At 40.1% G+C, this 11947-nt stretch overlaps 1 protein-coding gene across 1 annotated transcript in view; it reads right to left on the bottom strand.

The window, feature by feature from the left end:
* Positions 1–4456: 4456 nt before the first annotated feature.
* kcnk3a (potassium channel, subfamily K, member 3a) overlaps positions 4457–11947 on the bottom strand; it is a 40089-nt gene continuing 32598 nt past the window's right edge. The window contains exon 2 of the mRNA XM_028605264.1: positions 4457–7165. Within this exon, the coding sequence (XP_028461065.1) occupies positions 6246–7165 (920 nt within the window). The 3' untranslated portion in view covers positions 4457–6245. The remainder of the gene's footprint in view (positions 7166–11947) is intronic.

The raw sequence follows: 11947 nt of genomic DNA, 5'->3' as shown, positions 1-11947 counted from the left end.
GGCCTTGCATATTATTTTGCCACTCATCTGTCACCTCTAAAGAATCTTTCATTTTATCTGAAGTGAGGAAAAGCCTTATATAAGAAGACAAACATGTACACGTCTTTAAAATTTATATACATTTGTCATTAACTTTTCTTGTGTTTATACAAGTTAAAAATGCAGCAAAATGGTTAAACATAAGCATCACTTCAGATTGACTTTTTCTTCAGTTCATTGTGTAATGCTTAGCCATCCAAGCATGAAGAACTGCAGCCTGTCAGATGTCATTTGTGTCTTAAACTCATAGATCCATGCTGTCTGTAGTTTGCTGAGATTACACAGCTCTAAGAAGAACTCAATGTGTTTGGATGGCATTGTAACACTTGGATAGATAGTACATAACCAAAAGACTATATGCATCAAAGATTAAATAAACTGACAAAAACATGCAGGGCTTTAGCTACAAAGGACAAGATGTTCTCAGTGTTGTTTCAGAGAATTTGGTGAAGAATGAGTAGCTTAAATTATATTACACAAAACAATTATAATGTTTTGAGTTAATGTTGTTAAAGCTGCCTGTTTTTAGGCTAAAAAAAATATCTCCACTAGAATTATATGATGATTATTATGATTATTTGGTGGCTTAAAAACTATGATAGGGTTATACTGGGGGACTTTAAACACTTAACCTCAGTATTTCCAAAATCCTGGACACAACTTATGATGCATCATAAAAGAATTAAAAAAGACCATCTTGTGATGGGATCACACAAGCCACAACGCAAAATTGGGCAAGGGGTGCAAAGTGGGGGGACTCCTTCCATACTTCCTATCCCTATACTTTCAGCAGCCCTGCTCACACCACAACCATTTTCTCTGCGACAGTGACAAAATCTGGTTGCAGACAAACAACTGGAAAGAGTTCGTAACTGCCTAGGTGCCTCCAGGACCACATTTTGATAACACACACACACACACACACACACACACACACACACACACACACACACACACACACACACACACACACAGTGAAAGGTGAAAACTATACCAGCGTCGCTTTCACGGCTGGTAAAAGGCTCATACATTTTTTTCACTAGTACTACCCATGTTGTGAGAATATACAGTATATGATTGGATGTTTATTATTGAGGTTTATGTTATGTTTATGTTTTTTTATCATGTTATAGTAACTGAAAATACAAGCATGTTACTGTAATCTGGCGTGAAAAAGTTTTACAGCACCAGTGGGGCATTTATTACAGTATTTGTTTTCTGTGCAGATAATCAGGACTCAGATTCAGGTTCGGAGCATCCAGCAGGAGTGTGTTCTTTGGTCATATGTCACACTTTGAGTCAGAATATGTGCAGAACATGTAACGGAATATTATTGGGGTTGTCTGATGATACTGGGATATACAATTGTTGTTCATCTGCATGATAGTAGTAATTGAAAATAATATTGCTGACAAGAATGCACAAGAACTTTTGTCCTGCAAGACATGAACAAAACTAATCAAGCGCTCTAGAAATCCGTACATGTCAAACATTTATATTGTTATTATGTGTTTGTGGAAATCATATAAATCAGAGCGACAGGTGATGTAAAGATAAAGATGAGCTGTAGAGGAACACTGTGTCTGTATGTCAGGCCTCGCAGGGTGAAGGATGAAAGGTAATGAAGGACATCAAGATCTCAGCTGATTGTTTCTCCTTCGTAGTGGAGCGGAAGAGTTTATGGTTTGCAGCTATAAAGGTGCGAATGTGACAGTTTTAAAAAAAATATAACAGGGGTGAGTAAACTTAGTCATGTCGCCCTAGCTTTGGTTATGTAATAAAGGCCATGCAGAAAAGTTAGTCATGATGAAAGCAGTGGTGACACAGTCACCAGAGATTTGCTGCAACGGTGTCCGAACAGGCCAGTCTACATGGTAGGTGTGTGTGTGTCTTTGTGTATCATTGTTTTCTCCTGTTTTGAATTCCACAGAGCTCCTATTTACAGCCGAATGAACGTTGGTAACACTTGTGGTTGTTGAAGGCATCTCTATTTGTCCAATATTAATTCCCGGGTGGTACATGTGCTCATTTCACCTGCAATCTGTACAGCATTAAATGTTGAATGTATGTAGAATGATATACATACAGTGCAATCAATCGTCTGTAATATTGTATGCTATTACTGAACCACTGGAAGACTTACAGTATTGGCTGCATTCAGGTACAGTACAGCAAATCTCTTGTTGGTCTAACCTTGACTGACTTCTAGCTTTTCCATCTGTGATGTTCAAGAATGTGTTTGTACTGTATGTGTACAAACAAGGGAATGAGTCTCTTCATTGCTAAAGCCAGAGGAGAGCTAGACATGTCTAAAGTGCTGTTTACTTTGTATAATATGGATCACCTTTTTCTAGAGAACTGCACTCTCAATGCTTTAACATGCTCATTTTTGAGCCACCTGCTTTTGATCTTATTCAGGACATGATGCTTACATGGAACAAGAGAAACCTGGTTATTCATATCCCTGTATACATGTAAACATACTGTATGTACCCTGTATACATGGTTCATGGTCAGTTGTTTGCAGGTGTGTCTGATTTTTTTCACCATCTCAAGGATACTGTTCAGAGACCTGGATACAGTGTTTACATGCCACGGTATCCTGGTTTCTTTTGGAGTACTACCAGGTAGAACATGAAGGTTTCTCAAAACCAGGGTAAGGCCTTATTCACATTTCTGAAGTTAGGACATAATGTTCTCATTCACTGTTCGTACTTATACCCATGAAAAGTAATGCATGCAATGTATATAACCCACGTAGAGTAATCGTGAGCCAGGATGTGCAGCGCTGACATACTATAAAGAGTGACAAAGTCTGCGTAGGGATCGTGGTTGAGGTGGATGGATGATTCGAACAAACAAACACAGGACTTTAATGGAGGAGACCACTGTTCGTGTAATGTGTGAAAGCAAAAGTCAACGTTTATTTTTAATTTTGTTACCTAACTTACATACTTAACCTACACCACGTACATAAGTTATGTAACAAACGTACTTTTTTCTACCCCAACCACCATCTTTTCCTAAACCTCACCAAGTAGTTTTGTTGCCTAAACAGGTTCTGCACTGCAGTTGATTGCGCACTGATCGCTCGTCTTGCTGGACATCGGCAAGATAACACACGTACTATTGTGCATACTGTATGTAGGAGCCATACATCGGGTTTGATTCTTATTATGAGCTTTCCTCCTTTTTTGCGCTATTGTGTATGTGCACGCGCTTAGTGACGTCGCTGACTACTGTGGGTGTCACCGGGGTGTGGTAACTGTATTAGTGTGTGCGTGCATTCACTTGTGCGGGTTTGACCAGGTGTTGGGATGATGGCTGCAGGGTGAGCACGTGGAGAAACTTTCTGTTGACCGTCACCGTTGGTATCTGCTATTACTGCACTGTCTGAGGTATCTTTGCACGGCTTATGAAATGCATCAATACAAGTAAGTACTGTTTCTTGCTAAGTCTGTGAAATGGATCAATAAAGACATTCCATCAAGTGCAATGGTTCAGCGGGACGCGTCTTGAGTGTAAAACCACATGTCTTAGCCTGCTGCGGCGTTTGGATTAGTTTTTAAGTTTTATACGCCGTATTACTGTAACTTCGTAAGGTATCAGAACTGTTGTATGAGAATACGTTGGATGTTTTCATCACTCAAAAACCCCCTGTTATAACCAGGATATGAGAGCACACACTGTAAATACACTAATTGACACCATTATTGCCACTTTGTGTAGAATTTTTTGTGATTATAGCATCTCGATAGCATCAAATTATTCTGATGCCATCAGTTTGTGTTTGTAGAAAAATACTGGAGAAAGTTGAAACAAGATTAACAGCTATTGTGCGATCAATAATTGAAGATATATTTTGCGGTATTTTGCTGATTTAAATCCAGCTTTGTGTCATGGCAGTCTGGCGCCACGGAGGGAAGCCACACACTGTTCATCTAAACAAACTGCCAACACTGCCATGACACAGAGCTGGATTAAATCAGCAAAATATATCTTTAAGTTATGTTTATTTTTATTTTTCTTTTAAACTAAAAGAAGACAGAATAAGAAATTATTTCAACACATATATAATTATTGAGTATTAAAATGACTGCAAAATGTCTGCTGAATTATTTTGGTGTCTTCTTATTTTTCATGTAGTTTTCAGCAGGTCTTGGCTGATTTGAACACTTATTACAGTAGATTTCTCAACAAAGTGAATGTTTTATACACCAACAGTACAGTATGCCATGATGAAGAGTTAACACTAATAATTTCAAATAACTGACAAAATTAAATATATGTATATTTCAACAATAATATCATAGTTAGACCAGTTGACACTCGAATGAATAAATTAATGAACACTTTTTAATTAAATCATATTTTATTATGATTGAAGATAATAAAAAAACATACTGTAAATGTGAAGCCACACACAGAGCCAACAGCAGTCCCTCTTTCAATGCATGAGAGATGCCGAACAATGTTCATATATGAGACGCCGCCTATGCCAAAATTGAATACTTGACTTAGAATACATGCATACTCTCATGGATAGACATACACATGCATGCATAAGGTGAGAATGAGTATGATGGTATAGGAGTGTGTATGTATGTGCGTGTTTGAGTATGTATAATGTCTGTGCAAGTGTTTGTACCAGTAGATACAGTATGTATGTGCAAGTCAATCATTCAATTTTGGTGGCTTCTCATATTTATCTATATTTATAAGAATGTTCCAGTCAAAAAAGAAAAAGATGAAAATGTGATTGGAAGTATTGTGATATGACTAAAATATTGAGACACTGTAACATAAAGTACAAAAAATAAAAATAAAACAACGACTATGTAAGACAAGAACTAAAACCAGAACAAAAATTAACACTGCATAAAGACCTTAATTGGCTGAATCAAGTGTGTTTAGGTAGGGCTGGAGCAAAGACCCCCTAAGTGAATGAGGTGTAAACTCTGAGGTCATTTATTAGTGAGGTGTACTGCTATTACTCTCAATCATTAATAACAGACTATTGAGTCAAACATCTCAGAACACAAGAAATAATGAATAAGGGCGTATCATTTACATAACATGTGATGCAATTAAATAAAAAATAAAATAGTGCCATAATGCAACAGTCTTCCAAGGTGCAGTAGTGAATACGATATTACTCTTTCTACTATGCACAAAGTCAGCTTACATGCTCCAAGTTAAACTATTAGAATATAGTTATTCTATAAGAAAACATATGCTGAGCAACAAGCACATAACATTGTTTGATGCACAGGAAGAAACTATGAAAAAAAAATTCATAGTGATGAGGTCTGAAAGGGTAGGCAGGGAGGCCTAGTGGTTAGAGACACTGTCACAGGTTTGATCTCCACAACAGCTACAAGTGTCCCGTCCTTCAGCAAGACATTTAAGCCAAACCTGCTCGATCATTCTTCACCAATCATTTATTAAATGCCATCAATATGAGTATTCTCATGGGAGAGAAAAAAGATGAAACGGACCAGAAAGTTTGGCTTGAACCTGCACTTTAGTTACAGACACACAGAAGAAGACACTGAGAATATATATATTTAAATCTTTCACTGTAAAAATAAGCTTTCCCTCAACCCTCAACACCTACAAGTTAAGTGTCCAAATATATACACCTTTCAATTTCACTGCAGTGAGTATAATTCTTACAAGCAAAGATTAAGAGTCTTTTTGGAAAAAGTGGATTATTCAATAAAATATTTCTTCATAGCGGGGCATTATATACAATCCCTCTTAAAAACATGTCTCACAGTGTACTTTGTCCCTTTATATATATTAGAACATGAAATTCTGTCGTATGAACAAAGAAAATACTGAATTCAATATTATGACATTTAATATTGGAATTCAGAAGTGCAGAGAGAGCTGCACACGTGTGTTTTTCCCCTGTCTTCTAACAGCAACAGTCACAGAGTTTGTGTAATGAATGCTTCTCAAACAACCATTAACATTATTTCTCATGAAATCAGTTACTATGTTATCCCTAAATGGTTTGTGCTGAGATAATGAATGTTAAATACATGAGTCTGGAGACAGCAGCAGGGTCTTGCCAGAAAGAAGCACACATCTGGAGTACTGTGTCTCTTTAGGGCTGGAGTTGTGCTTCCCTGATATCCTCAGATAATCTAGTACCACAGTAGAAGGTGGGACTTGATTTTAAAGCATGAAGTCCTCCAGGTTTAGATGGAGCTTCTGCGTTTCTTGAGTCTTCTGTAGGTGTTAATGCTGTGCAGACCAGTGGAAACTGAGCTGATGCCTGAGTGGCGTTGCATGCTGCACACGCAGCCGTTAGAGTGCAGGGTGTTGGAAAAAGCCTCTCCATGCTCCATGTAGGTGTCAGAAGTGGAGAGGTCACGTGGGATGATCATGGGTATGGAGTATTGCAGTTTCTCTCTACTCTTGTACCAAAGGCAAGAGCACATGGATTGGAAGTGGAGCACTTCGGAGTAAACGTTACGTAGACCTCGGCTCCCCGACCCACCCCCACTACCTTCAACTGCGCTTCCTCCGCCGCACACAGATGGTGTGGAGGAGGAGGAGGCCTGGTCTATGGTACAGTGAATGTGTCCACCCGCCTGACCGTTATGAGCGAGGAGAGCCCTCTGCTCAGCATCCCTCTTCTCGTCCTCGGCATTCATGGTCATGAACCGCAGCACTGCCAAGTTGAGGAAGGCTCCGATCACAGCCAGGCCCGTCAGGATGTAGATGAAGCTAAAGACCACATACTCCGGCTTGTTCTGCAGAGCGTGCTCATTCTGCAGCGCTACATAGTCCCCGAAACCGATGGTGGTGAGCGTGATGAAGCAGTAGTAGTAAGCATGAAAGAAGCTCCATCCCTCAAAGTGTGAGAAGGCCAGCGCCCCCAAGCACAGTGTGCTCGTGCAGGATATGAAGCCGATGATCACCATGTTGACCATGGAGACCTCAGTCCGTCTCATGCCAAGGCACTTCTTCAGGCGATGGAGCAGGTACCTGACGAAGGTGTTGATCCGCTCACCCACGCTCTGGAACATGACCAAGGTGAGCGGGATGCCCAGGACGGCGTAAAGCATGCAGAACACCTTCCCTCCATCTGTGCTAGGGGCTGCATGGCCATATCCTGATGGAAAGAAGGAGAAAGGAGCAGGGTTACTAGGGCAGAACTAATTAAATTTACAGTGCAGAGGACAGGGGTCTGAGAAAAGAAGGCTGGAGGCTGGGAAAGATAGTCAAACCCAGAGTAGACCGATATAAATGATTTGTATTCTTTGAGTAGCACTTCTTATAAATTCAAAGACTCTTCATTTCACAGCAGCAGAATGCAATTGAAGATGAGAATGCACAGCAGTGTAGCGGGAAGGGACATGTATTGATGTTGTGTATGGGAGAGAGAGCCTGAATAATTCATTGACAATTGGTCTCTGCAGAGTGACTTCAGCTAATGAGTAGATATGCACCTAATTAGTACTTACATTTTCCAGATCAAATAAACAGGACAGTTCAGGGTGCATTGTAAATAATAAGTCCTTTCATTTTGTAAAATCACTCTTTGTCATGCAGTCCTTTCAATCTTTGGATTATCAGAGGCCTACAGCAAAATAAAATAAGTTAGCAGTGTGGTTTGTTTGTGCTTCACTTAGTCTTTTGGACAAAGCCCGAAAAACAAGAATACAAATGGGCCCACAGAACTCAGAGTTAATTAAGCAACTCCATCGCACAGAACATGTCATGTCAAAGTTTAAAGAAGGAGCTTTTCAGTAATGTATTTGCCATGAAACAGAGAATAGCTAATAAACCATTTACTATATATACATATTGTCGTATAGTCAGTGACTGAAATGGCTACTTGGAGAATACTAGCAAATGCTCACTATCAGCCAATTTAAGATACGGCATAACTCATACTGACTGAGTAATTATGTATGTACTCACACTGTGGAGCTTGTGAATTTCAGGATGGATTTAAGATACCTTTTCAGGTTCACCTCCATTGCAGGTTAAGCACCAACCTTTTGTCCCATAACGTCATCTTCTCACTCCTATTGTCCCACAGGATATGGCGCCTTTGCGTGCAACATCATTACCCGCTAAGCTATATTCCACACATGTGAACCTGTTGCACACGGGAGCTGAGAGATGATGGCCCTGATAACAATGGGATCAGCAAATAGAAAAGGTTGACCAACAGTTTGAATGCAATTACTCTTGGGGTTGATTTAATTCTTTTGGCTCTGGTTTTATTGTCACACTGGTCCGTGCGGTTGAGCCATCTGTCTGTCTGGTGCCAAATCTGTTTAAAGCTTTCCCAGTTAGGCCGGCAAAATGAGAGCCATTACAATTGATGTATCTCCTCGTGGAAGGAAAAACCTGACCCGCTCACCGAGCGAAGAGACATTTTGCTTTTTTCAAATCTCATCCCTACAAAGACATTTATCCCATTTTGTGATGACAGAGAGATGAATATTTTACTCTGAATAGTTATTGACCTATTGCAGTCTATTTTACCACAGAGACTCGTTCTCTGGCCAGTTGATGACCTTAAAGATGAAGTGTTCCTAATTTGTTTATTTAAATAGATTTTAAACTAGATATTTTACACAAGTATGATTAAAATGATGCAACTGTTTTCTCATACAGTTGAACTCTCAAAAGTTAGGTCAGATTGGTCTGGTTTGCATTCGTACCTTTACGACATGGAGAGGCAGAACCTGATCATTTTTTTAGCTATCGTTTCATTCCTATTTTTTGAATTATTTGCGAAATGCACAATCTTTCCACGTCCCCCTGTTGCAACTACAGAGTACCCATTTATGTGAATCACTGCTGTCCTATACAATATGTTAACTCTTACAACATATACCAATACAACAACATAAATTCAGTTCCTTTGGCGTTTAATATAATTGATGACTAGCATGTTTTTTCTCCAGCATAAACTGCTAATCAGAAATGCATAAGTCATGGTCAGTCTGCTTCCCCACAGCTCAGGTCTGTGGATATTAATGTATTCCATTGATCCATCATGAATATATATTAAAATCAGAACTCTATGAAGAAAATTTGCATTATTACTTCCAAGGCACTCCCCTCAAGCTCTGCATCAGAAAATATGATATTATAATAATATAAATTGCATTTACTTCAACCTTGCGCAAGACAATGAACGACGAGTTCTCCATGTATACTTGTTTCTATAGCTATATAGAAAAGCTCATGAACGAGCGGTGTTGCTACGACAACTCAAACAAACTGTCGTTAGTACGCATGTCAATTGTGATGTCATTGGCCAAACAATACAGAAGGTATTTTGTATAAATTTTGTTGGGCATTTTTAGGCCTTTGACAGGACAGCTGAAGAAATGAAAGGGGAGAAAGAAGGGGAATGACATGCAGCAAAGGGCTGCAGGTCGGAGTCGAACCCGGGCCCGCTGTGTCGGAGTAAACCTCTATATATGGGCGCCCGCTCTATCAACGGAGCTATCCGGGCGCCCGATCCAGGTTATTTTTTGAGCTCCATGAGTGCTTCATGCGCCATTGAGCAACTCTCATTGGAATGAACGGGGCTTCGCACCGAATGCTGTATTCTTTTAATACATCCATAAGTGGGGAGGGACAGTTGGAGCATGCACAGATGCTTAACATGATCTGACCCCAGTTAAGGTGTATAGATTCAGGAATACCCCGGTTACTAAGGAAGTTCTCTAGGTCTGTAAACCAGGTTATAAGAACTCCAATTGTAACCGGGGTAAGGTGTTTACATGGCACCTTCCATTTATTTTGTGTTGGCATTCTAAACTCCGGTGGATTTCTGCGGACTATGGTTAACTCCTCCTCAGATCTCTGCAGGGTAAATCCAAACAGCTAGCTAGACTATCTGTCCAATCTGAGTTTTCTGTTGCACGACTAAAACAACTTTTGAACGTACACGTTCCACCAAAACAAGTTCCTTCCCGAGGCTATTTTGCAGCAGCACCGTGGATCCGTCCGGCACACAGTGCCGCCCATGACGATTGTGATTGGTTTAAAGAAATGCCAATAAACCAAAGCACATTTTTCTCCCATCCTGGAATGCTGTGTGGACTAGCCAGACCCTCCTCCGCAGCGCTGTGAAGGAAGGTCTGGCAATGCGAGACTTAAACATTGGTTAACCCTAGCTACCTTAAAATGGACCATGAGTGAGTTTTATTTACTATGAATACATTTTAAAAGAGAAAGAATGTGTTACTTCTTATTTAAAAGGTTACTCTTGTCTCACTTTATAAAGTATATTGTATGTCAGCGGCTATGAGTAAATAATGTAAATCCACTCACTGACCATTCATCAAAGAGCAGGACAGTGTGTTCAGGTGAGCACAGAGCCTGAGCTGCAGGCCTGTCAGGAGCTGTCAACAGCAGCGAGCAGCTTATTGAGACACGGAGACGACCGGAGTGACAGCAGTGCTTGTCAAAAGCAGACGCAGGAGCTGGAGGCGACAAGGCCATCAGTCCCGCCGGGTGTGAGAGAGTGGAGAGGCCCGCATGACAAGATCACCATCCCCTGTCCTCACCCGCTCCCCCACAGCAGTGACAAAGTTATCATGAGACAGGATGTCTCCGCGGGTTGTCCTGGTACGCAGCGGAAAGCCACCAGGGCCACACGCTCTGTTTACATGGGTTACAGTCATTGCCCTGGGAGAGGAAAAAGTGCAGCCTCACCGCTCTAAAAGGTGAATAAAACGATTGACATCTGAAGAACCCCACACTCTTGCACAGTCTGAAGCTGAGACATTAATACTAAGCAGGTTTGGCTGCAACTATTGGCACATATTTCATGGATAGACAGGGAGAAACACAGAGGAGACATCTGGGAAATTACAGGCTATCAGGTTTTTCCTAAGGAGACAGTAATTCCCTCTAAAATTAGCTCAGTTGTAAGGATTGTTGCAACATATAAAAAGGAGAATCAAAGACTTTACCGCAACCTGGGGCTGATTGTCTCATAACCTAATTTCTATAATTATCATGTGAAAGAAAATATGGAAATTGCATAACACTGAAAGGGCGACAAGAGCTTTTAGAAGACTTATTAGGCAAAACTAACAAGCAGCAGAGGCTTGGGCTAATAAATGTCAACAAAACACAGGTGCACCATAATTTAAACTCTCATTCTCATCTTGCTGCTGCCTCTCATTATATAATCATAATTTACAGCCAATCGTTTAAAGCCTCTAGCAACAGGCTCATTTAAATGCTTCAAAACAAATCATTTCACAGAGATGATAAATATTCCCCTATGATATCCTTTGCCATTCTAAAACACTACCAATATAATTTAATAATATAATAATACGATTTAATTTCAAGTCTTGAACACATTTTATGCCCTCTAAATCATTTCACAATTTTGAATCCTCTTGTTCATTTTAGCAAAGGGGTGTACAGCTTTATTCAGTGCTGTGCCATATAAACCCTCACTCAGATTTTCTAATTAAATATTGTCTTCCAACACTGCTCATCTGTAGCAATGCAAATAATACCATTGATGCTGGCTGTTGTCTGACCTTTTGGTCCTGGGAGGGCTAGTTTGTTTCCAAAGATGACAGCTCAGTGCATACAGTTCCTTTCTCGTAGTATCTGCCTCTAAAACACAACCCCCACTGCATCCAAAGTCCTCATTATACTGATTAATTAGGCAGGGATAAAACAGGCTTTGGAAATACATCAAAGAATGGCATAATGTGGCTGTCAGGGCTCTGGTTCTCTGTCACTCAATTCAATTTTCATTGATTACCAGGCACAATTTGTTATTGCCAACAAGATGAGGAGCACGTATTCATCAAGCACATCACCTCAGCTAATGGGACAGGATTGCGAAAGAGGTGGTGCATTTATCACAGGCTAATTTATCAGGAATTTGTAAAGA

This window comes from Perca flavescens, chromosome 18, assembly GCF_004354835.1.
Source record: "Perca flavescens isolate YP-PL-M2 chromosome 18, PFLA_1.0, whole genome shotgun sequence".
Taxonomy (NCBI): Eukaryota; Metazoa; Chordata; class Actinopteri; order Perciformes; family Percidae; genus Perca; species Perca flavescens.
This window is presented reverse-complemented; position numbering and strand designations above follow the sequence as displayed.